Consider the following 27,913-nt stretch of genomic DNA (forward strand, 5'->3'; position numbering starts at 1 on the left):
GAGAAAATCTTTCAGAGGAAGTAATAGTACGGTACTTGTTGTAGTTAAAGTATGATGAAATAGTGGAAGCTACAAAAACATTTCTGCTAATATATTTATTCAACATCTTTATCATAGTAAGAATATGACAGAATTATTATTTACAATTTAATGAAACCACAGAAAAACAATGACCACTTTAAGTTTAATAGTTTTGAGGTTATTAATTGAATACAACTTGATACTTCAGTATTTTAAAAGTAAGACTGGGAATAAAGGATTTAGAGGGGGATACTCTGAATATGTTGCTGACACTGACTGGTGAGGCACACCTACCAATATCAAATAATAGTTGTACTTTTTTAATAAATAAAAAATTATTGAAGGTCTGTTAATACTCAGTACAGTTAAGGTTAAATCAAAATCTTATAGTTTTGTCCAATACATTCCATACTTTTCCATTTTATATGTTTTTCAGCCTTGTACTGTTTGTGGGCTTTCATAAACATGTGTTGTTTTCAAACCACTTATATGAGACAATTTTATCATTTATTAAATGAATCTCTCCTCTTTCAGTACTTGTTCAAATTTTAGTTGCATTTGAGTTGTATTTAATATATTTAAACCCTTTGTTGTCATGCGATTGTTTAGGTTTGTCAGCTTCTTCAGATGAAGATGATGATGAAGCAATAGAGTTTTATGACGCTGAAAGTGAACAGAAAAGTGGTCCACTCTCAACTGTAACATTATCCAAGGAAAAGAAGTGTGAAAAGACAACCAAATTAAAAGTTCAGGTCAGATATGCAATTGTATTTTAGATTTCTAAGAATAGGTTACACTCTTTGATTATTAGAAAAACATGTCTACATGGTTGGAATATAGTATAACGCATTTAAATGAAGTGTTTAAATTGCACAGATTTAGGAATATTGACACCTATTTGTATAGACAGTATTAGACACCTCTTGGTATACACAGTATTTTATGACAGTTGGCACAAATTCAGGATATGATAGTAGACCCAAAAGCAAGCAAAGAAGTTCATATGAACATTTGTCCTATCTCGCTTCCTTTAGCGTCTTATCTGTCCATATGTTTTTATTTTAAAAGTCATATTCCAAAACGTATTGGAGCGAATAACATAAAATTTGGCACATGTATTAAGCCAGTTAAAGAGATGATAAAAACAATTAAAATAAGTATTGTCACTTTCTATTTCAAAATGGGGCGGCATTTAAAAGTTGTAAAAATTAAATTTCTCAAAAACTATTAATCCCATGTTCATGTATTTCTTGGTATAGTTTTTGACAGTAAACTAACTGGAAAAAGCAAATTGTGTAAAGGAAAGATATCTGAAAAGACTAAATATCCTAAGATCAGTTACTAGTTGTCATTGGAGTATTAATCCTTTAAAATTAATTACCTTCCACAAATGTCTTACTCGCTCAGTACTGGACTTGGGTTTTTATCTATGAAAATATAAGCCAAGAGTGTTCATTAATGTTGTATAGGGTTCATTATAGTGTGTCAAGAATATGTCTAGATCTTATGAAATCAACATCCTTTGAAGCAATGGAGGTTGGGGCTTCTATCATAACATTACAATCAGGAGGCTATTTTAGTTGACAGATGATATTAAAACGCTTGGCTGACAGAACTTATCCAATTGATAAAATTCTTGAAAGATTGCATTTTACGTGTTAAAATAGTATGTATTGGGAAAATAAAGGTCTTGCTTTGTTATTACATGGTATAATATTAAGAATAGTGAATCCATTTGAAATTTTCTAATTTGACTTGCCTTCCAAGCTACTATCAGACTAAATTATAAAGATTCTCTTGTTCAGATTAAACCAGTTTTTCACTACAAATTAAGAATTGGACTATTCCAGCTTATTAACACAAAGTGGCCTACATATGTCCAAATTTATACAGATGCTTGAAAAACTAATGAGACATTGTTCACCATAATTGCTATTTTTTACTTTGAAATGAAATTACCTTAAGCTTTCAAAGTTGATTCCTTTTTAAATATTTTTCAGAAGAAGGCCGTTGCAATTTTTTTATGTGTAATAGAAACTTGTAAAGGAATACAATTTATTATATTATCGGATTCAAAAAGTGTATCAATGGCTTTGAAAACTGCTGATGTTGATTTAAACACACCACCAGTTATTCTCAAGATAAAGAAGAAATATGTTTATCTAGCTTCCATTGTATATTCTATTAAATTTGTTTAGATCCCAGGTCATATTGGAGTTATAGGCAATGAAAGGCAGATTTTGCAGCCAAACATGCTATTACCTTACATGTGAATTAATTACAAACCATCTTATTTTGACCTCCAAAGTTGTTTAATTGTTCAAATTAAAGAACTGCGGCAGAAAGAATGGAATTTTATACATTATATGAGAACATTATACCACATCGACACGATTCATTTACTCACCAGCAGTCATAACAGCTGATTGAAAACAGCCATCTGTTTCTGATTTATTTTCATCTGCAAAACACAAAGAGGAACAGCCAGTACTGATACTGTGGGCGGGAAGTGTACTCTAACAAATTTTAGATTGGAAAAGTTCAAAATAATTCCGCAAAACATCACTACTTGTCAGACTGTCACTGCTCGTGCCATATACGGCAAATAGCAGTAGAGAGAGAAAATCTTGTATTCCAGTAGGTCTGATCAGGAATGCCTCCAGCCATCAGTGAGGTGGCTGCACCTTACGTTATTTCACTGCTCTGCTGGTGACGTGCGAAAAAACATCTCTCAAGGTAGTACCTATAAGGTTACAGATCAAAATTCAGAGTTTAATCAAAAACGACTCCAGCCATCAGTGGGGTTTGTAGCAGTTCATGACGGCTAATAGAGTTTAACTTAGCTAAATAAAACTAAATATGTGGTAATATGAGCCACTGAGTAATTACTATAGAGGTCGCCGGTGACCACGCTGCACATAATGTGTTAATAAAATCTATTGTGTTTTCTCTGATTTGAATTTTGTCGAACACGAGTTTGTAAGTGTTGTCTTGCTTGTTTAATTCAAACAACTATAGAATTATTATTATTATTATTGGTACTAGTAATAGTAGTATGTTTTTACTAATCAGTCTGTAAATATTACTTTATTCTTTCCGTACATATTTAATAACTATGGTCCATTCTTGATAAACATCAGACGGATTAACTGAAACCTTTTTAACCGAATTTCCCTACTATCCAAATTTATTCTGAACAAAATGAATTTTTAATATTTAACTTATAAATGTAGTAAATAATTACTTACAATGAAATATAGTTGAAAACAAAGCTTAATTTATCTCCAATATAGTATTATGGTATACTTCATACCTACTAAATGCTTTGACTAGAAAAAGAACGATTAACACAATATCAAATTCAAGGGGCTATTTGATTTTAGGCAATCAGATTATCCTTGATTTTAACAAATTCAGAGGAAAAGACTCAAATGTAGTTTTGACGTTGAAAATATATTGAGCATAGACATATTTTATTTTAGTAAATTATTATAGAAATCTGTTGTAAGAAAATATGTTTATCAGTTACTTAGGCTCTTCTGATAAACTTTTTCTGTTACTGGGTAAGTCACAAATGAGAGAAAGAATACATCTACGAGAAAATGTTAATATCATATAGGTTTTACATACCAATATGAAATAAAATATGGTTTAAAATAGAAATGTATACAATCTACTATTACTTTGAAAATGTTGGTAGAAATTGTGTAATATTAAAACACACACACACACGTGCGTGTGCATAAGCAAACACACACACACATATTTGATATGTTAGTAAGTTACAATCGTCTATGTTTCTCTATGTTACCTACTCTACAACTACTAATTAGACTATAATCATTATTTACATGTAGTAAACATGAAAACTTGTTAATGGATTGAAAAACTGGTAGGTTTGACATTTTTGGCATAGAACAAAATAATTCATGATATAGGCAGTAGTTGTGTGTGAATGTAATCATTAGGTCTACTCGCAAATAAACAATTTACTAATGTAACATCCTAAAAAGTATAAATGACTATTTGTTAGTCAACTTCAAATTCAGTCAGCGAATTCAGTGGTCAGTTTTGTGTTGAGTACGAGAAGAGAATGAGTAGACTCTAGTAAAATACTACTTTGTTAATCCATCTACCTTCCATTAGAACTAAATTGGGAATGGCAAACAACGAAAGTTGGCACTTGAAAACATAATGGTTTTCAAGGAGTGACATGAAATTTAACTACTTATATAAACCATATATATAGTTTTCAAAAGCATTTAGTATATTTTAGATAGCATTTACCTTTTGTGATACAATTTTGTTTCTTGCATATATCTCTTCAAAAAACTGAATCCTAGAAACTTTTTTTATATTTTTCGTCTACATAGTAAAGGTACAGCTGTAACAATTGAAAATGGTATGCCAAATCTCTTTAGGGTATTTCAATTTATCTCCAAATAGAATTTATTACTTTGGGTTTACACTTTATCTAAAAAATGTACCATTTCTTCTGCCACTCCCATTCCTTTGAATGTATGAGCTTCACCCACCATCTATGTGGTACTGCCTACCTCTTTCCCAATAAGTATATACCGCCTTGGCTGGTATTTCTCCACTTAGTGGCTTTTAAAAAGTAATCAAAGTATACAGACAAGGCCTACACCTTAGCTAAAAATATTAAGTTTCAATTTTAGGTACAACCATAGCTAAAGTTGAAACTGTATTTTTAGAAATTAAATACACTTTTATTGTCCCATATCAGAGCCCATAACATTTGGCCGAAGAAATAAGGCCCTGGCTCCAAACAACCTTGGATATTTAAATAAACTCTTAGTTACATAATTTAATGATGGGCTTATGTGTAATTCATTTTACTAAAATTGGATTGCTCATTGGTATTAATCCATTTTGGATCGATTTCTCTGGCAGAATGAGTCCCAGCAGGCAAGAATTAATTTCGTCAGCAGAATAATTTCGTTAAACTGTGCTGCATTGAACCAGCTGGTGTTTGTACTCAACTCACTTGTACATTGAACTTTAACTTAAAAAAGATATACCGTACATTGTTTCATGAAGTATTGTAAGACTTCATATTAAACTCACTAGCCTTCTGTAAAAATACTGATCCAATTTGAATAATCGTTCATTTTTCATTTTTAATAGCATATAGTGATAAACATATTTACATTGTAAAATTACAACTATGAATGCGCAACTGGTCGCTGTTGTAAAAACAGCTGATGAAAACAATAAATCAGTTACACTACATATTGGGGAGTAAATTTAGCTGATTCTTCAACTTCTACGTACAACAATAATCTACAGTATTTATTAAATACATTTATTCAATATTAATTCATTATTTCAGGCCATGGAAGGATTGAATGAGGAAGCGTCCCCGTCCAGCAGTGATGTGGAAGAGGTGGGAGGTGATAAAAGTAACTCTCAGCAACCCCAGGTAGAAATTTGTTATTACCAACTTTTGGTTCTTGATTGTTAAGACTTAAAAGTTTCCATGTTTTGATTAGTAGGTGATATTTTTGGCTCCCTTTGTATATATAATGTTTAATACTTCCAAACCAATTTATAAAACAATATTCAATAGTAATTAACTTTTATTAATATTCAGTTTTTGCCAAAACAATCTCTGGCATGGTTTAGTGCGGTACACATATAAAGTGTGACAATTAGTGAAACAAAGTATAACTTCTAATTTTTAAGGTTTGAAAGAGGGAAATAATTGGGTTTAATTAACCCTTTGGACGCCAACGCCCAAGGCTGCCGCCCTACCCATCACGCTAGCGCCCGAATCAACTGTACTAGCCAAAACCGCCAGCCCTGTTTTGACGTTTTTGTAACCTATTACGCTTTGCTCTGTATTATCCTTAGTTTTTATGTTAATTGAATGTTTTTTTTTTATTTTGTAGGAAATTATATGCGCTATCGAATAGTGTTATTATAAATAGCATTTAGAATGGAACTACATTGTTTATGATGTGGTAATGCCTAACCAAAACATTTGTTTACATAAAAATTTCACTTCAGACCAAAATATTGGTACGAAAAAAAATATTTTTAGCTATCGGTGATATTTTTATTTGTTACAGATATTATTTCTAAGACTGCCCACAAAAATTCAGAACTGAAAGTTGAAAAATAGTTTCACAACAAATATTTTTAATTAGTGTTAATATTAGAAAAAATTTACTATAACTAGAATTAATTTTACAGTAGGAAATATGTTTGTACATACTTACATAGTATTAAAATGAGACCATCTTCTCACTACTATAAGTCTATATCATAGATTTTCTTCAAAAAAGTAAGAAAAATCTTTGTCAAAAAAATAAAAATAATTATTTACAAATATATATACATTTGTCCCCGTCACTTCTAACATGTGTGTTTAGGGAAACACAATGGGTGGACACTTTTTTTAAATTTTGTGTAAAAATATCTTGTTTTTCTTCTTTTTCCACCTTGAACTGTACTTAGTCTACTGCACATAGAACAATTTCGTTCCTTGGAATTGGGCAATTTGTCAAGTGGTTCATCACCCGCGCGCTGCACTTGAACTGGCGCTTGGTCACCAAGCCACTCGGCTGCAAGTCCTTCAACCAGTGCAATTGTAAAATCGAGCCTTGATACAGGATTGTCTGTGTTGTTTTTATATAAGATATATAAGTTTAAAATCATCCGTCCAAAAATGTGAAATGTCACCTTTAGCCAATATTTGAGTGTACGACGTTCGTTCAAATAACAGTATAGCATCTGGTCTGAAGTGTCTACACCACCCATAAAGGAGTTATATTCACGTATGATAGATGGCTTACTAGTAATAAACACTTTATTTCCTTTTTTCTTAGATTTTAATTCATTTTTGGCCTCAGCATTTGTTGACAAGAGCAGTACTTGTTTTTTTGAGACTTTTTCAATCGGCTGGCAACTAAAAGCATATTTCTTTTGCAACAGTATTTGGTTTCTCCTACATCAAATTTTTGTTTGAGGACAGGGGGTATTCTTTTTCTGTTTATTCGTAAAGTACCTGTCAGATGAGTCAGTTTTGAATACAAATCCTTGGCCAGAGGAAATGAGGTAAAAAAATTGTCTACGAATACGTGAAACCCTTTGTTCAAATAGTTTCCCATTTCTAATAATCTCATCACAACAGTGTAACCAAGTCCCTTGTTTATTCCTTTATTATTTCTATCAGTGTCCCTTTTACCTTTGTAGCAGAAAAAAGACAAACAATAATGTGTTACACTGTCGCATAGCAACCACAACTTCACCCCCCATTTATGGTGGTGCTTGTTGGGCATATACTGTAGCAGCTGCGTGTGATTTTTAGTACCCACTAAACTTTCGTCAATAGACAATTGTTTATTCGGCCTATAGTACCGTTTGAAAACATTGTTCACGTGGTCAATAAGAGGAGCAAATCTAGCACAAGGGTCATATCCGGGCTCTTTTGGTAAAGGTGTATGACCGGGTATCTACCATGTGGAAAAATAGATTCAAATCTATTTCTAGAAAACATTTTGGCGAACCAGGGAGAATGCTGGGAAGACTTCATATTCCAATACAACTCAATCGTAGGCTTTTTATTCAAACCCATGTTTATCATAACAGCTAGGAAAGCTTTTATCTCAACAAAGCTCACAGGCCTCCAAGATCGACTTCTACTGTGATTTCCTAGTTTATGGATGTTTTGCTGAATAAAATTTCTAGCATACATATTTGTGTAGGTCACTAATATGTTCAAAAAAGACATAGGGAAAAAAGATCAAAATAAGAAATGGGAGGAGAATTTCGAGGAGGACAGTGTCTACAGCCGGGAATTTCATTGAAAACAAAAGAATGATTATGACCAGGGTCATTGTTCTCTACTATATTTTCCCATTCACCATTATCACTATCAGACTCACTACTTGAAACATGTGCTGGGCGGCGGGCTCGGCCACGTTGCGGCGGCTTTGTCGTAGCTTGAGCTGGTGCAATTTGATCTTCATCCTCGGACAAAGAAATTACTGACCTATTTATAGACCTGTTTCTAGCTAAATTCCATCGACAGCTGGTGCTTGTGCTGGCAATAGGAATAAATGTGGGATCCAAATCAGTATCATCAGCTTCACTTTCACTTGCTTCAGATGACGAACTGTTACGCACATTATTTACCTCACTATCACTAAGAAACTCATCCTCTACAATAATGTTTTGGATTGTGTTGTCACTCAACGGTGAACGACTCATCTTGCACAACTAAAAAGTTTACGAATATCAGAGAACACCTAACCTCTCAAACAGAGGACAGAAGCGATCACAAAGAGACAGGCAGGTACACGTCAGAATGATAACGATAGACACTAGCACATTTCTCGGACGAAACAGACTACTATAAACAAACAGCTGTGTCAAGGTCATTAGTACTACCAACATTAAAATTGATTACAGATAGTCTTATTTACTTCTAAAATAGTCCTGAACAGTTTAAACAGACTTTGCTAGTTAAAAAATAACTTTTAAAAGATGTTTTTCTCGAACAGCTGATCGATCGGACGTTGGCACTTTTCGCCCGGACTTCGACGGTCCGATCAACCGGACGGTGGTGTCCAAAGGGTTAAACATATAGCGTATGATTTTATTGGAAACATTCAAACTACATTATTATGTCACTGCATATCACAAATTTGTCTACTATGCTGCAGTTAATGTCAGACATTGGGTTGAATATAGGATCAAAATAAAATTACTATTTGGTCTACTAAACAGGCACAAGTAGCTAAATTTCAAAAGTGGTTACATTTTTGTTGAAACAGATTATGGGATAAGATTCTGTTATATACAAACAAACTAAGAAAAACTTGTTTATCCTTGCCCTTAGATTAGTAGTTATTTGGTCCAGCTAGAGCTGACATCGGTTGCAGTGGTTACTACCACTAATTGGTTACTTAGTTACTATGTTATGCATCATGGTGGGCAGTCGATCTTTATGGTTGGCTTATTGGTTGTTTCTTTTAATTGCAACCTTAATTATTGCTTGATAACATTAATATTTATATTATCATTTAGGGTCCATGTTATTGATGATAAACCACAAAAACTTGCAAGCAAATTTTAACACTTGTATGAATACCAACCTTCAACATGTACACAACTGGTGTCAGGGAGAGGGACTGAAAGTAAATCCCTCTAAGACAGTAGTTGTACCATTCACTAGAAAAAAGAACCTAGAGTCTCTTTCTAGGCTGAAACTCGCATCCACTCAGCTGGAGTGGTCAAAGACAGTCAAATATTTAGGACTGACTCTAGACCATAAGCTTACGTGGAATGATCATCTTAATAATATCCTGCACAAAGCAAAGTGGGCGCTCATGACGTCCAGGAGGCTTGCAGGAATCTCATGGGGCGTAAAACCCCATATAGCACTATGGCTTTACAAAGCAGTTGTAAGGCCTCAAATCACTTATGGTTCATTAGTCTGGTGGACAAAGGTGAATCAGGTAACTGCCAAAGCCAAGCTTGAAAGCTTACAAAGGCTTGGCACAATCTTTGTAACCGGAGCATTCAGGAGCAGTCCCTCAGCGACCCTCGAGGTGGCTTTAGGACTTCTACCTCTTGATGTTCATATAAAAGCTGAAGCGCGTAAGTCAGCTTATCGGCTGATGGTTGCTGGCTTGTGGAGGAATGGCGCGTCTAACGCGAGCCATGGCGCCATCACTGAAGCTGTAAACCCAAGCGCTATTCTCGAAATGGTCTCCGACACAATGAGAACGGAGTTCGTATTCAATAAGCCATTCTCTGTTGACTTCTACTCCAGAGATGAGTGGAAATCGCAAGATAACATCCCAACAATAAGAAAGAGCTTTGTCTGGTACACGGATGGCTCGCTTATTAAGGGTAGAACTGGATATGGAGTGTTTAGTCAATCCCCTAGAACTGCCCTTAGCGGCAGTTTGGGTCGGAACTGCTCCATATTTCAAGCCGAAATCTATGGTATCCTAGCCTGTGCCAACCTAGGCCTCACCAGAAGGTACCAGGAAATGAACATCTGTATAATGTCAGACAGTCAGGCAGCTCTTAAAGCTCTTGACTCCAACAGCATTTCATCCAGGCTTGTGTGGGAGTGGAGTGCTTTAACACTCTCTGCAAGCTTGGATCACGCAACTATGTGCGTCTTGGTTGGGTACCGGGCCACACAGGCATAGGTGGCAACGAATGCGCCGACAGGCTTGCCAAAAGCGGAGCAAGCATGCCATACACCGGTCCAGAACCGAGTTGTGGTATAAGCAAGTCAGCCGCTTATCAAAGTATAAACAAATGGTCCAGGAAGACACACCGCTTGCGGTGGCAGAGTCACCAAGGACAAGCACTCGGCAAAAGACTGCTTGCCGATTCTAGCTCCGGATTCACCAGATGGCTGATGGGGCTGGGGAGGGATCGGGTTAAGCAAGTGATTGCCTTGATCACTGGACACGGCCACTTCAGGAAACACCTAAACACTCTAGGTTTACGAAATGAGGACTCGGAGTGTAGACTCTGCAATAAGTCTGAAGAGACTGCAAAACACATAATACTGGACTGTGAGAGACTGGGAGCAAGGAGAAGGGCTCTTTTCGGTGATAAACAACCAGGCGACGAACCAGATGCTAGTATCGGGGAAAAGCTTCTTAGCCTAATTAAGGGCACGAAGATAGGCTTACCCCTCTAACATCAAAGGGGCACACAATAAGCTCAGGTTGACGTGTGAGGATCTAGGAATCCACCCCAATATCCCAAAGGAAAAAAAAAAAAAAAAAAAAACACTTGTATTAACTTTTCTGATTAAAAAATGTGCCACCTTCTACAACGTGCTGCAGGGAACAACCGTTTGCCCCTCCTTATATCTTTATATCTGGTCCTGAGTAAAACCAGCCGTGTTTGACTGCAAACCCCAAAATGATACAAGTGAACATCTATGTGAACCTAATATTGGACTCTGGGCAATGGTACTCTAATTCAGACTTATGTTTGGTTCATAACAAAATTACAAATCAAATAGTAATATATTATTTGATGCGAATGTTTGTGAATTGTAAACAATTTTGTTTCAGAACAAAAAGAGAGGCCTCATAAGTAACTTCTATCACACTGGAAAAAATAAAGACAAGCGATCATCCCCTAAAGGGAAGAAAGCAGTGCCTTCAACACCGTTGGATTCTACGAAGTGTCAGAGCTCGAACGAGCCGCTACCAAGCTGCTCAGCAGCAGGAACTGAATCGCAGCCTCTCACCCCTACACAAGCCTTGTGTCACTCCATTGCACGGCCTGGCGTGAGGCGCACTAGAGTCCCAGACCGACCTAACTGTTCCCTCAACCTCTGGAGCATCATGAAAAACTGTATTGGAAAAGAACTTTCCAAAATACCGATGCCTGTAAGTTAACAATGTTTTTGAACCATTTACTGATTGTATAATGATAACGGCATATTAGTTTGACTGTGTTGCTGTTCTAAGTTATTGTAGTGCATGCAAATCATAAAAGTTAATAAAAGATTGTAGTTAGCCTACAAATTGTAGCAATGAAACTAAAAATGCAATGTATTTTTAACACCTTTACTCTGTTACAAGTAACCAGTTACTCATGCTTATACCTTACTTATACTCAAAGTTTAAAAAATCATAATTTTATTCAAATGAGCATTGTATTAGTTCTTGAATTTATTGTTTAATTTAAATAAATGTAACGTTTCTGAAAGTTGACATTAAGAACACAAGATATAACAGTGTACTTATTTAAATAGACAATTAAAACTGAATTCCAAAATGTATATAATTGCTACTGTGTTGTCATTGTCTGCTCTATGAGCTCCTATCTCCACACACACACACACACACACACACACACACACACACACACACACACACACACACACACACACACACACACACACACACACAGACTTGTAGTTGGTATAGAGTGTATTACTCTAAAAATTTGCTATATAGAGCCTTTTTTAAGCAATAGATTAAAAACTAAACTAATTAAAACATTACATGTTATTAACCTTCAACGTGTTACTTGTATTACCTCATTAACCCCCTCCAGCGTGACTTAATCTGGTAAATTTGGTTGGATTCTATATTGTGTACATATAATACATTAATTTTTGTTCATCTACATAACTATAAATTCTTGTTAACCATTGCAATCTTCAAAAATATACCATCATAATAGGTACTTACAGGCCTAGCTAGGCTGTTTCAATTTCTAGGAGTAGGTTCATCATATAGGCCTCTATTTATTGTATTCCCGCCTCCTACATAAATAGTCAATATCTTCTGAATTATTATAGTCTAAACTATCAATGTTACTGTCTCTGATATTATTTTTCTAGCTATAACAAAATAATATGTTTGGACAAACAAACATAAATAGATCCTGTGTAGACTGAACACTGAGTATAGATATGGTTCACAACTTACTTTCAAAAATCTTCATTACACATCTAAAACCAATCATATCATAATTACTATAGCTGTAATAACTCGAAGGGGTTTAAAACAAACTAAAATCAACGCAAATGTGATTTAAAAAAGTTCAATTCAATAATTGGTCAGTTGACTTGCGAGCAATGACGTCGGCAGTTCTCAGCTGCATCGTGACAGAGACCAATGAAATAAATTGATTTTTTCTTCATCAGTATCGTTTTGGTACTTAAAATTGATTGCTTGTTTAATTCTGTGTGGTGTAGTATGTGATTTGAATGATTAAAACCAGAAATTACTGAGAAAATGTACTTGTTTCTTTTGAATGTCACTGACCAAGTACATCAAAATGCATGCAACGTGGAAAGTGGCGGATATCCTATTTACATCAAACCTTATCAAAGGATTAATAATCAGTACAAATAAACTGTAATTTATAGAGAATTGTAGCAAGGACAAAGGGTTGTAGTGTTTAAAATTTCTTGAATCAGAACAAAATTGTATTTATGTGATATTTTGGCTAGATTTTAAATAAATGAATCCAACACTACAAAATTTGAAGTAATTTCATTCTTATTTCTATTAAAATAGTTCTAGAAATAGGAAAAAACATATTTAAAAGTGTAAGAATACATTAAACTAATGAAGAAACTAGAGTTATAGTATGACTAGTTTAAACAGATGACTAGCTCAATTAAAAAAAATTGTTCTCAATGAACATATAACTTTTTATTGGATTTTAAATTACTCTTATTATGTTTTTATACTAGGTCAACTTTTCCGAGCCATTGTCGATGCTGCAGCGACTCACTGAAGATTATGAATACGCAAGTGTTTTAGACCGTGCTGCAGAATGCGCAGACATGACAGAACAGCTGGCTTATGTGGCAGCTTTCACTGTCTCTAGCTACTCAAGCACAGTTAACCGAACAGGGAAACCATTCAACCCTCTACTGGGCGAGACGTATGAGTGCGATCGCCGTGATGATCTGGGTTGGAGGGCTATCTCAGAACAAGTAAGATAACAAAGAAAACTATTACATTTTATAATTTAACTACTAATTAATATAACTGGAAAACGGAAGAAATTTGAACTAAAAATCTATAACTAGCACCCATTTATAACGGTCCTATATTTACTAAACCATTGTTAGCATTTTAAAATTTTCTGTGTTATGAGTAACATCGAAAACCCATCATATAACATAATTGTAATTATTCATCTTTTTGCTATGGCTATCCATTTTGAAGTATTATACAGTAAGTAGAGGTTTTTGACAACTCAAAATTTTGAATAAAATATGAATAGTAATCTATTATTTTATTTGAGATAAAACTCGTTACTTTATAGTTTCTTATTATTTCAATGGGGCTGAATAGATTTAAACTGGGTTACTGGATAGAGATTGAGGAAGAATTGGAAACATTGAGTCTGTTTGGTCTGACTGCTGTAGTTGGTTTGTTCTTTTTTGTATCATTGACTTAGCAGTGATAAATAAATGACTGACAGTGTTTTGTTTTTCATCAGTATTTTAATAACGGTATAGTAATCTCATATATTTAGTCTGAATAAATATTTTTTATGAAGTGTAATTTCTAAAATGGGTTTTTCAGTATTGTAATGTATAAACTTTTATTTTGTAGTATAAGATGAACATCATGTTAACTATGTTTAGGTATCTCATCATCCTCCTATGGTGGCTCAGTATTGTGAGGGGAAGAAGTGGACCTGTTGGCAAGAGTTCACAATGACGTCAAAATTCCGTGGAAAATATCTGCAAGTGACACCCATGGGAACTGCGCATTGCCTTTTCCCAGAAACAGGTTGGTAAAAAGTTATCTGTAGGACCATTACTTTTAGCAGGTTAACTGCCAAACCAAATTTGATTAATTCTCATAATTGCAACAGTGGTTGAATGAGAGACTTACTACACTTAAATCTATGTACATGTGTTTTTTTTTCTGTACTATTCAGAAGGATACAGTGTATTTAAAAATATTGTTTCATTCAATAGATAGTTGTAAATTTTTCTCTCGAAGATGGAAGAACGATTTATTTCTCTCTGAATTCAGGAATTGAAATGATTGCGATTGCTTTCTGCTGTTTAATTTCTGAAGACTATGTTTATGTTTCTTCTTTAATTGAAAAAGGGAATAAATTAAAAACGTGTAAGCAGTATCCACAACTCAAGAAACACATGTATGAATTGTGCAGTATCAGCTATGTTTTAGGAAAGAGACTTGTAAGTTTCTGTTGCATCAACTTCAGGCATCGTTACTTGCCACATGATCATGTGCCCTTTTCAACATGAGAAGCTCAGCTGCTGCCCTATCTTCCAGCCACTAAACATAGACCTTCAATTAGTTCATCCAAGTGAGATGTTTCCTCTGCAGGACACATTTCTGCTGGCTGTTCAGTGTATCATCACTGTTTCTGGCATCTTTAGCCTAACAGTTTGCAATAACTTGCTCATCAGTAAGTGTGCTAAAACCTCAGTTATTGGCTACTTCCAACGAACTGTCAATTTCACTTATATCAACAGAATAACAGATCACTGGTATTGTGAATGGAATGGAATAATGAACTAAACTGTCTGTGATAGTTTTATCGATAATGGTACATGTGCATTGCATGTTACTTACTACACTGTGCTGATGTGGATCATTGAGTCACCATGTACAGTAGGGTTCAAAAAAACTTATCCGAATTATCTGAAGATAAGGGTCTGACTTAATGTGGTTCTGCTGTATTTAAAACATACTGAAGAATAATTACCAACAGTGAACTAAAATTATAGTATAATTTATATTTTATACTTGTTTACATTTAAAGTTGAGCCTTCATACAAAAGTTACACCAAGTTAAATGTTTGCTTTTGCTATGCTTGTTCTTGCTATGTCATGTACTATGTTGGTTTGTGTATTTGTTAATCCTACTAAAGTTTTGTTTCGCTGAGTTTGAGTTAAACTTCACTAATGATATTTTGGTGCTGTATGGTATCCATTCTTAATGTATCATATTGCAATGAGCTATATATATATATATATATATAAAAATGGTATTGAGGAATCATTTTTGCGTATCAGTTTTAAAAATAATCAGAATTGGAAATCTTCATTTTGATTGAATTATACTACTATTTTAATTTATGAAAAAAATAAACATCTGAAAATATTTCTTCTTGAAAAATTCTTTGTTTCTAAAACAATCCTGCTTGATTACTCATAAAATAATTTTTGTTCTTAACCTGTTTTTCAGGACTCATTTGTTTATGCTGTGGTAAACAAGTATTATAAACTGCTTGCACATAATTAGTTCTTCTTGTAATATCTGGCATAAGGCTTTTTTTATTAATTGTTACTTTCTCTGATGACAATGGAATTGATGATCTCCAACTAACACTCACACATGCAATTAATTTTCAAATGATTTCTGAAAGTTTATAACCTGCCTTCATAAACAATTTGATCATATTCTTTGTTTAATTTGGTTATGGTGTATACAAATTATAACACCTTCACTGTGCCTACTACTAAAATTAACATATACAAACTAGTTATCTTTCTACAACATTTTAATTTCTAACCCCCATCTTTGGGAATGCATTGCATGTGTTACTATTAAACCTGTAAAAAATAAACTCTTGTTATTAAATCGTCACATGTTGTACAATATATGAATATGATATATGAAGCTAGTACTGTTTGCACTCTAACCAACACAAAAATCTGGAATTTAGTGGTCATATTATATTAATTTCTGTATGAAATAATATTTATATCATGATACATACATATATCCTTTGTCTGTAATTCTTCTTGTGTAATGTTGTATTCAAAGAAGATAATATCGTAATTAGACATCCATAAATAATTTTGAATATCAGTAGAGCTAACTAACATACAGCAATGCTTTCCATTGTTTCAAACGATCTTTATGCTATCTGCAGTTGAATAAATAACACTTGGATAAGTTCACTATTACTTGTTAACCCCTTAACAACATATTAAAAATTACAAGAACAAACAAAAAAGTTTGACAAAGCTTATTTTTGACATTTTTATTCGTTGGTCAATTTAATTATGAAGAATATAGTATATATTTTTTTTAATCTTTAAGCCAACAATTTGCATAAACACCCTTTTATTTGTTTTTTGTTGTTAAATTTGACATAAGTCTTATATATGATTGAAATTCAAGGTACAGCACTTTTTCCCACATATACATATTTATATATAAATACAACAAAATACTCTCTGAAGTGACACAAGTTAACAAACACCTCTGCAATAAACTATAGTCACATTAGATACATGTTTATGAGGAAGACAAAGAGTACCATTTGTTTCTAATATTGCATAACAGTCTCAATGAAAGCATGCCCACACTATCTAGTGTACTACGTACTGTTATTTATTGTGCCGTTTCCTCTAAAGTCGAATAACCCCCTGTTACCGATTATAATAAAACGGGTCGTTGTTGGAAGATGGATTAACTCAAAAAGAGCTGTTAGGGATATATGAAGTCATGAATATGTATTTTCCAATCTGTGTAATTTTCTTCACAAAAACACAGAAAGATATTGTACTGATTGCTATGAAATGATGGACACAGGACACTCTATATTTCTGAAATCTGGAATGTAGTCCCATACACCCCTACCATTGTATTAACCTTTATTTCACCTCTCACTAGCCTTGATATTTATTTGCATAGTCTAATGGTTATAATATGTACCAAACAAAATACTGTTTGAATCAAACTATTTATTTGCAAGTGCCATTTTTCTCATTGTGCCAACTGAACCTCGTACCAACAAAAAAATTGTTCCAACTGAGGATACTTTGTCACATTATACCAGGCAAAATTTTAAGTTACTACGGTCATCAGTTTTCTTTTACGTTTGGATGTCAAGTGGAAGGAATAATGCAAGATTAAAAACTATGTTTGTGTCACAATTGCAATATATTGATTCATTCTATTTGAAGTCTATGTGTTGACTCTATTAATGTTCATGTGAAAAGTGGAAATATGTTGGATGTATATTTTAGTTTAAATAAATATACTAATTCAGTTTTTGAACATTTTAGTTGTTATCTTACAACTGTCCCAAATAAAATCATTTTTGGTTGGATTCTTGTTTGAGTAATACAACTGATTATCCATTTGATTCCACCCTTTCCCCCAAGTTAATGAATGAATGAATGAATGAATGAATGAATGAATGAATGAATATTAATTTATTTCCTCTCTCATAGTTACAAAGATCTCAACATACATGCAAAAACAGGAAATGATCTCCACATGGGCATAGCCTGTGTGTGGAGATCGAGACGCGATCAGCAGCATGAATATGTACTCATCAACATAAAAAGTAATGTAAATCTTCGTATGGAAAAACAACGTAATGACAACATGAAATGCATCTTTTGTATGCTCGTAATATAAGAAAAAACAAATACTTCATAGCTACAACAAAGCAAGTGTTTGACAATAAGATTACAACCAGATAACAACCGCAGAAATGATAATATGATAATGGATGATTCATAAATGATAACAAGAATATAAACTGAATTTATCCAAAATACGAGATATCGGTTAATTAGGAGGCTTGGAACCTCTCACACACTTAACACTCACGCCACACATAACCATCATAATCTCTCTCTCTCTCTCTCTCTCTCTCACTCTCTCTCTCTCTCCCTCCCCCCTCTCTATCCCCCCCTGCTCCCCTTTACTTTTATCTCCCCCTTCCTGTCCCTATATTTACCACGATCAAAAGACACTCTATCAACACTCAATCCTACACAGTTACAACACCAACCCACTGTCAATGCTAGCGATGAATGAACATAGGTTCAACAATTATGCTAATGTGCATACAAAGAAGTTATAAAATATTCTAACTCAACTTTATCTATGTTTAGTAGCCATGAGGTTACTTTCTTTTTATAAGTGACGGATTTGTAAACACTTGGTAACTTAAGACAATCTGGTAATTTAGGAAAAATTATATTTGCAATGTAGTGTGAATTTGTGCAATTGATGGACTTCTCTAATTTTGGGGCAATAATCCCAGAGGACACTGCCAATCTGGTCGAGTTACTTTATAATTAATTGTCATTGTACTCTTACCGTTCCATTTTTTTTCTTTCTTTCTAGTAATACTAGTAAATAAATGTAGTAATTTTTGCAGGCTCTTTAATACAAATTTCTTGTTTAGGTAACCACTACACTTGGAAGAAAGTGACAACCACTGTCCATAACATAATCGTTGGCAAGTTGTGGATAGACCAGCATGGAGACACAGAGATACTAAAGCATCCTGATAAGACCAAGTGCAAGTTGACATACATACCCTATAGTTACTTCACCAGGGATGTACAGCGGAAAGTGAGTAGTTGGTTACTGGTTACCTCTGCATTGTAAAAAATTAATAATTACCTCAGAACAGCATTGAAGAGATTTCTCACTATCTTAAAGATATAATAAACATTAGTTAATACAACTTTAGTTCTGGGTGATTAACCAGTGATCACTGAACAATCCTAAAAGGCCTGACAGTTTAAGAGTTTTAACCCTTTGAACGCAGCGTATTGTGGTATCTATTGGTTTTGTAGTTTGATTTTGTTAAGGTTAAATGTAAGAAAGGTCCATGTGGCCCTAATTTTTCCTCTGTATTCATGTACAAATAAAGAAATTATGACTATGGCTATTGTGCGGCTGGCCAAGCATGTAGTACTTAGTTTTTTCAGACCAACCAACTCACACACACACGTTTTATTTCCTTTTGGTAATGAAAAGTAACCATATACGTTGTATATAATTATTTTGCTGCATTTAGCAATGATTTTCTGCGTATTTTGATTTGACCTCTGTGTATTGAATCTTTGAAAGTGTATTGGCTTATTTTGATTAGGACATAAATAAGACAGTTTATTCCACAGTTGTTTTACTATAGGACTACAGTAATTTTACAAAAACAACAAAGATGTTTTAGTCATGCATACGTTTATTATAAAAGAGAAACTTCTACACAGTATTCTTTGTAGGAAATGATCCTGGAAGTTTTTTAGTTCATAGTGTTGTGCAAAACACGGCACTACACATAAAGCGACATTGCAGTTCTCATACATATAGCTGAATTAACGTCTTGTTTTTTCTCGTCTTGTGAACTCATGTGCCCAATCTCTCGGCATACAAGAGAACAAACAACAGACAACTGAATGCACCCACATGACTACGCCAGAATGTTGATGGCAAGGCACGAGAGAATACATGACAGTAGCGGTGATAGCAAGTGTTCTGCTTGTAATATACTCATCTACAGTGGTTAAAGGTTTAATTTTGATTTATGCCCATTAGAGCATAAAACATCAAAAGTGTAACCTGGAAAATAATTAATTTCTCATAGTAAAGATGATTCTTAAATTCTTGTGCAGTAAGTAATATTTTTAATGTTTAGGGATGAATCAAATAAAAATTGGATTATGGTTTCAGCAGCTAGTGTACTGAATGAAGTATGTAGCCGCACAAGACTACAGCAAGTAATATGTGAGGAGAGAGAAGGGGATTAAGAAATCATTAGGAATGTTTGTATATGACACCATTTTGGTCACCAGTGATCGTGGTAAAGTTTATGTGATAAATGGGTGATTTAAAAACACATTTTTAACAAGTTATGATGTTCAGGGTTTGTGAAGTTTCATATGAGAATATAGTAATGGATACGTATTCCTCCACAAGTCTTGAGTTTATAGAAATAGTAATCCCTCTTATTAGAATGGATTAAGGAGCCTATGACAAATATATTTTCTGTTCCACCTTTGTTAAACTACTGAATGCATTAGAACCGATTAGGCAAATACATAAATACTCTCCTTCCACACTACCATGAGAGTTACTTTCATTTGACTAGTAAATTCATAAATATCAAGGATATTTATTACAGGCAACCAGTATACTTACACAGCTCTGTTTAGTTTTTTCAATGTCTGCTGGAATGAGTTAGTAATATTTAACTCGTAATCTCATATTTTACATATACATTTTTGCTTGTTTCCTATTTGATAATTTGGTTTGTCCTAAAAGTTTATGTTGTACTGATATTCTGATGTTAACCTGACTGTAATTTAAATAGGTGACAGGGTGTGTTACGGACGGAGCTGGGGTGGCTCGTTGGGCAATCAAAGGTACTTGGGATGGACAAATCGACATCGCACCCATCACAGCTAATGATGGCACTCCTGAGAATCCAGTATACAAAACAGGGAGTTACATTACTGCCTGGAAAAGAACAGACCCACCGTGAGTTATCAATCAATTCTCTATAGTTCTCTGTTATTCTATTTATCTAGAATAATACATGTGTCAAAAATCTGTTATATATAACAGTAATATTTTATCTCTGGAGTAAATATTTATCAACTAGCCTTAGTATCTTGCAAATTCCATCATGGTTCAGCATTTCTTTCATACCATATTTTAATAAAATATCCATGTTTACAAGTAGTTACAAGTAGAATAATCACAGTTTTAGAGCTAGCAATTTGAGAACATTTGGGCATCCAGCTCTACTACAGAAGTTTATGAAAATCTAATAAAATATTGGTATTGAAATTTTTGTAAAAAGAGCTAAGATATCAAAATTATCGATTCCTCTATATTATTATGAATCACGCTATTCTGGTTTTAAAAAGACACAGAAAGACAAAAAAGGCTTTTTAAATTCTTAAAGAGGCTGAAAAACATTGAAAGTTTGTTTTTACTTTCATTTGGAAATAGAGTATTTTAATCTAAATCTTTAATGACAATACTGGCCATGTCACCTTTTGGTACCAACCTTGGCCAGTAAGGCTGGCCAGGCTGAGGTGAGAAGTTTGCAGATCGTGCTGTCCCATTTGGTTACATTCATTTTGAGATATGTAAAATGGCCGGGATGGATGGTTAGTAGTGTCTTGGTTGATCTTGCTATAATCTTGATTTACTTACTAGAGATAAAACTAGTCTTATCTCTATGTGTGTATTTCTTTAGAGAGGAAAACATTGAAGTACATATTATGTAACTCATGTCTCTCTTAACAAAGTGTTTGACTGTGGGTAAATCAATTTAAGTCTGGCATAACAAGTATTGAAGGTGCACCATATCCCGGAGCACGAAAGTAGTGACGCTGAAATGATCAGATAAACAAAGTCCTTGATTTGGTTTTAGCTGACAGAAAAGTGAAAATGCGCGAATTAGCTTGAGGCCAAGGGCATTTAGACTAAATGAGTCTATTTCATTTTGCATTATGAGTTACACACGAATAAGTCCTGCAAGATTGCTTAGTACAGCTTTACTTATTACAGAACAAAAGCGATCTGAGGACAGTTGAATATGCATCATTTTGTGACAATGGATGAAAATTGGATTCATCACTATATCGCAGAAATAAATCAACAGTGTAGGCAGAATTGTATGTAGAAATTGAATGTAGAATTTGACTTGAGTGTCATTGAAGCCTATCACTGACACAATTTCTTGTTTGTCTGCCGAGGGGGTGAAAAGTATATTTTCTGTATTACTGTCTGTCTGTCCGCAAGGCATATCAAGAATGGACAGAGCTATAGACTTAAAATTTTTACTACAACCTCGATGAAGTTTATTATGCGACAAGTGGTGTGGCGTACTCCTACCTTGTTTGCATACAGACAAAACACAGTTCGATGATGGTTTCAATATGTGATTCTCAAAATCAAAATTACCCAAGTTTATGCAAACATGGTAACTCGGATGATACAGAAATGATGAATATAATGCTAAATTTACTTAAAGTTTAAGTTTATGTATTTTTTTTAATGCTGAAATTATTAAATTAACTTAAACTTTATATAAAATACCATCTGACCTTTCTCAATTAGGAAAACGGGTAAAAAATGTGTCTTACACAGTACATAATAACAAAATTAATTGTCTCTGTCTACTGGAATAGTTTTTTTTTAAATTAAAGACTATCTTGTTGTTCTATACACTATCGTAAACTCTGATATACTTTTATGAGACACAATCCAATATAGGACTTTTAGTTCAGTAGCTAAATCGATATTATCCTTCTTTAAAGGATGTGCAAGTGTTACAAACCCACATATATTTACAAGATTTCTTTAATGAGATCAGATAGTTATTACGTATTTAACCTCTTGGCCCCCTGATAAAATTTAAAAAAATTATGCATAATAACTATGTTTGTTAAATTCTGTGTATACTACATTTTAAGATTTTTATAAGTTTGTTCAGTGAAAAAAAATTTGACACCTCAAATATGATGGTTATCATGCGATTACCATTTTCACAAGTGTCCACGAGGGAGTAAACCCACAAACCTTACCTAAACAAAAAATAATTAACATGGACAGAAAGTAACAAAGTAATATGGATTATTTATCAGTAAAAATGGACTTCCCAGCTTATTTGATCTCTGAACGTCATGCCCGGTCATTAAAAATGTTTATATATATATAACTATTCCAATAGACAGGATAAATATATATATATATGGCAAATATATTACTATCTACTACTGTTATAATGTATAATCGAACCAGGATCTCCCTTGCTATAATTACTTGGATTTTATCCTTACTAGAAACATCCTTAAAGAGAAACACCCTATGGGTATGACATATCTGCATTATGAGTACAACTTGTTTTAACCGATGTTTAATATAAATATAGCCGCTCACTGGCTCCAGACGCGACCACACTCCTATCTAACTCGCAGATCAATTCTAGCCGACACATTTGTGACGTACAGAAAGCGCGAGCCCGACCTAATGACCCGACCGGGGAAGGCGGCTCACATAGGACCCCTGGTGTGGCTCTCGCTGTCGTCTACATCCGCACCTTGCACCACACTCCACACTGACGCTCCTGTCCACTCGTTCTCCGCACTCCATCCCTCCTCTCGTGGCCCCGACGATGGGAGGGGGGTACCCATTGTCACACACCCCCACGTAGATCTCCTAGCCAGGGTTAATTTCGTCTCCAGCATCACAGGGCAGAGGGGGCATTAGAGACCTGGAACCTCAACCGTAGAGAACGCTGTCGCCAGGTCGCTGAATCACAAACATTAAGCTGTTAGGCCCTGGAGAGCTACACCTGTTGGCTCTACACCTTGGTAGACCGGTTTCACAGATCCATAAGTCAATGAGTCTTATCCTCGGGACAGGCCACTCCACATAGTCCATGATTCTCTTCTGGAGTCTAGAATGGGTTCCAGTACGGCGGAGAGTAGTACTGCGCTGTAGTTCATCTTCTGGGTCAAGCTCACCGCACTCCTTCGGACTGGCTTTCAATCGGACTTCCTAGCCCTAGCTGTTGTACACATTGGGACCAATTCGCGGATAAGAACTCTCTCAGCCGTTAACACAATAATCAATCATTCGAACTCACAAAATGTCCATTGTCCACGTGGCTGTGAGAGTAAATACATATTTATACCATGATAATTTCCACGAGCCTAATTTAAAACAAATAATTTTTTAATATGAGAGCCTAATCTACCCTACAGTTATCAACTGAGTGTGGTCGCCATTACGGTTTCTTAACAGCTAACCGAACACAGATGCACAGATGTCTTTCTGTATCAATACAAGTTGTGCAAAGGTATTTATGTAAAAACGATAACTATTAACCTACAAACCCTTATCCAATGCAATGTAATATAATTATATAATATATAAATAATAGTAACAAACGATATATCATTGATAAATAATAATACGATGATTAATCAATAAAACATGAGTATTCAAAAAATTAACATAAATGATTGGTTAGATTTATATAATTAGCCTTATTATAACATTTTGATGTAACTACAGATACATTGTTCAGCCCAGTTGCACGTTTATTTAGCTCTGTAATATTAGCATTATAATATGTTCAAAGTTTTAAAGCTGGAATTGAGCACAGTTCCCAGGCAGCCGCGCTACACACGTGGAAGAATGTGCGGACATCAGCTCAGCACATCCGCTCCCAGCGTGTGCGCTGCGCCACGAGGTGCCTGCGCTCAACTGTACTATGGCATTACGCTCATACTAGTTACATTTACAGTACTGACGTAATATTATTTTGATAAGTTCACAATGCTCAAAATCTAACTTCTATGACGTTAACCCTCTATACAGAATATATCTTAAACTCTCTATGACAATTGTTTTTCATTAATCCTAAACTAATGACATTTAGATACCTGTTGAGTCTATCCTTATAATTTTAACATGTGACATTTATGATTAACAATAAAATACATCCTCTCTTACATATAATAAACCATGGTATTTGTTTTATGTAATGCGAATCATATCTCAACAGCATGTTTAATATTACACTAGGACTACCTCCATTAAACACAATAAATTATTACACATTTACAATGACGATCCATTTTAGTGATAAATACGGCCCTTTTCTTAAATATGCTAGTGTATCGAATTGACATACAAACTCACTTCATTTCTTTGTGTAAATGGACAAATCTATACCGTTTATCAATACTATTGCATCTACCATTCCTTTCAGTACGGTTATTATTTTCGTTCCTCACATCAAATCGTTAAAGCTGTGAGCATTTGGATAGCTGGGCCCAGCAATCATGAAGCTATAATTCATCCTGGAACATAATATTACGCAACACAAGCAGAGTATAAGTCTACCCAGATCAGCTGGGAGTGGGGACCCGGCTCAGCATACAGCGCTCTGCTACTGCGGGGTCAACGGACGGGCTCCACAGGCTGGCGCTCCGATCAGCTGGCGCTCGCTTCGCCACTCGGTCAAGTTCACCAACACCCAGCCGTCTCACGTCAACGCACATGTACACTGTCCTATTACCTTTAATTGCATACATGAAATACATCTCTGGTTATAATAAAACATTTATTAATTAAAACATACAGGTATAATTAAATTATCTACACTTATCTTGGAATGGCCATTCCCCTATGATTACTTACTAACTAGACAATAATACAAGGTTGTTTCTAATAGTTAAATTACCCAACATTATTAACAGTTACTATTATTAAACGGGAAAGAATTTATAGCTAAAATGTCCTTTAGTGCATTTGGTAACATCAATGTGTTTTATTTTTGTTTCCGTATTAAAGTCACACCTGGGATTGCTCAGGTTACCCTAAGACTTTACCTTCATTTAATTCCCACCACTCGAGAGAAATCCGCAACTCTCTGTCTCCAATTTGTAGTAAAGGCAGGTCTCGGGGCAGCCCGTCACCCTCAGGGTTCTGCCGCTGTGCGGTCATCTCGACACCGGCGTCGCCTCGCCTCCTCCTCATATATCCTACGGTTTTCTTAATAACTCGCCAGCCCAAAACAGAACAGAAAATCATTACCAAATAAAGCATAAAATCCACAGTAATTCGATCGTATCGTTCGCCAAAACCTTCTATTTCGGCTCTTGCAAATTGCCCTACCATACCAAATCCTAATAAATGGGGATTTCTAATTACTATCACAGTTAATAAAAACACATACACAACATGTAATACCGATGAGACGACTGTATATATAGCTTTCTTCTCCCATGGGACTGTCAAGATCGGCGGCTGAATCACTTTAGGCACTGACACAGTCACATTCCAGTGGGGGACCGACACGGGCCAATTTTCATCGAAACACTCTGAAAAAGCATCAAAAGAACTCGTAGCCTGCAACTGTAAGGCTGCAATTTTTAACGTCTTCAGTTTAGACCACGCCGCTGGTATGGTATGAGTTAAAGTTGGTACAACTGACACTCTCGGACACGGATAAGCCTCTGAAACCAAAACTACAGATCCTGCGGTCAGTTTACAATCACACGGGACCTCAACCTCGAGTGCCCCCAGTCTCCTCGGTTCCGCTATGGTTAGAGTCCGGTTGGCGTTGAGCCTGCAAACTAAATCTAACGGTCCTGACTCTTGAGTTAGTACATACTTATAGTCATGTATTTTATTAACCAACGGTCTGTCTCCGGTAACACATTTAAAAACACAGGCTCATCGATGACTCAGGTCATCGATGGTGGCCCCTTCAAACATCCGACTCAGACACATAGAACCCGACACAGCACCATCTCCATACTTAGGTACAAAGCACAAAGAATTTCATATGGTTTACAGTCCCTTTGCATAGCACCTCTGATAGGTATTAATTGGTCGCGATCCACAGCTACCAATTCCGCCTCACTTTGAATTGAGCATACTCGATTTTCCCATGCAAACTGGAACAACTAGCAGCTTCTTATGCCCCAAGTGGCAACGTTCTTCTTATACAGCAACCCGTCTTCAATTTCGAAACTCCTTGCCAGCCGTCGGTCTGCACTTGCTGCTCCTTCCGGGTTCTTGACCGCCTCTAATATCCGTTTACATTCGGCATCCTCACTCTGTAGCTTAGTTAGGTCCTTCAATTCCAGGGCTAACATAGGGATATCGTTAGTCTTCTCCTCGTCCTCAGGGTTTTCGTTCCTCTCATGATTTCTTGACAAACAGTCGGGTAGAACGTGGAGTCTTCCCTGTTTATGTCTAATCTTGTAATCGAATTCCATCAGTTTAAGAGCCCAACGACCTAATCTACCTGATAAGTCCCTGTTCTTGTCTAGCCAACACAGGGCATGGTGGTCTACTACAATAGTAAACTTCTGACCCCACAAGAATTGCCTAAAATGTTGTGTCGCCCAGACTACTGCGATACACTCCTTCTCTGTTGTGGTATATTTTTGCTCAGTCTCAGATAACCTCCTGGAACCATAGGCTACGGATAGTACAGTTTTTCCGTCCTTCTGCATAAGTGCTGCACCAACTCCTTGATCACTTGCGTCCGTATGCAACTCAATAGGTAGCGCCGGGTCAAAATGCCTTAAAATTGGGGGTGACGTCAATCGCTTCTTCAACTCGCTAAAAGCCCATTCTTGCTCTGGTCCCCAATGAAACCGTTCATTCTTTTTCTTGAGATTAACCAAAGGTCCCACTATTTTTGAGAAGTCCGGGACAAAAGATCTGTAGTAGTTACACATTCCTAAAAACGATCTTAGAGCTCGCAGGCGTCTTGGAGGTTAAAAACTCCGTACTGATTGAATCTTGTCAGGATTTGGACTAATGCCCATAGCATTCACCGTGTGACCGAGAATCTTAACTTCTCTATATCCAAACGAGCATTTGGTTGGATTGAGAGTCATGGACGCTGACCTCAGCCTCCCGAACACCTTCCTCAATCGGTCCAGCATGACATCGTACTCAGGTGCCATGACTAGTACATCATCCAAATATACTAGGCAGCTTCCCCACTTCAAACCGGCTAATACTTGGTCCATACACCTTTGGAATACTGCTGGGCTCGTTTTAAGTCCGAAAGGGGTGCATTCCCATTCCCATAGGCCATCTGCCGTTATAAAAGCAGTTTTGTGTT

At 35.3% G+C, this 27,913-nt stretch overlaps 1 protein-coding gene across 1 annotated transcript in view; it reads left to right on the forward strand.

Moving 5' to 3' along the window:
- The window catches only part of LOC124369715 (oxysterol-binding protein 1), a 120,742-nt gene that overhangs the window by 81,182 nt on the left and 11,647 nt on the right, over window positions 1-27,913 (forward strand). Inside the window, exons 5-11 of the mRNA XM_046827771.1 lie at window positions 631-773; window positions 5,375-5,464; window positions 11,097-11,417; window positions 13,241-13,486; window positions 14,147-14,294; window positions 18,698-18,867; window positions 20,615-20,781. Of these exons, the coding sequence (XP_046683727.1) occupies window positions 631-773; window positions 5,375-5,464; window positions 11,097-11,417; window positions 13,241-13,486; window positions 14,147-14,294; window positions 18,698-18,867; window positions 20,615-20,781 (1,285 nt within the window). The remainder of the gene's footprint in view (window positions 1-630; window positions 774-5,374; window positions 5,465-11,096; window positions 11,418-13,240; window positions 13,487-14,146; window positions 14,295-18,697; window positions 18,868-20,614; window positions 20,782-27,913) is intronic.

This window comes from Homalodisca vitripennis, chromosome X (assembly GCF_021130785.1).
Source record: "Homalodisca vitripennis isolate AUS2020 chromosome X, UT_GWSS_2.1, whole genome shotgun sequence".
Classification (NCBI taxonomy): Eukaryota; Metazoa; Arthropoda; class Insecta; order Hemiptera; family Cicadellidae; genus Homalodisca; species Homalodisca vitripennis.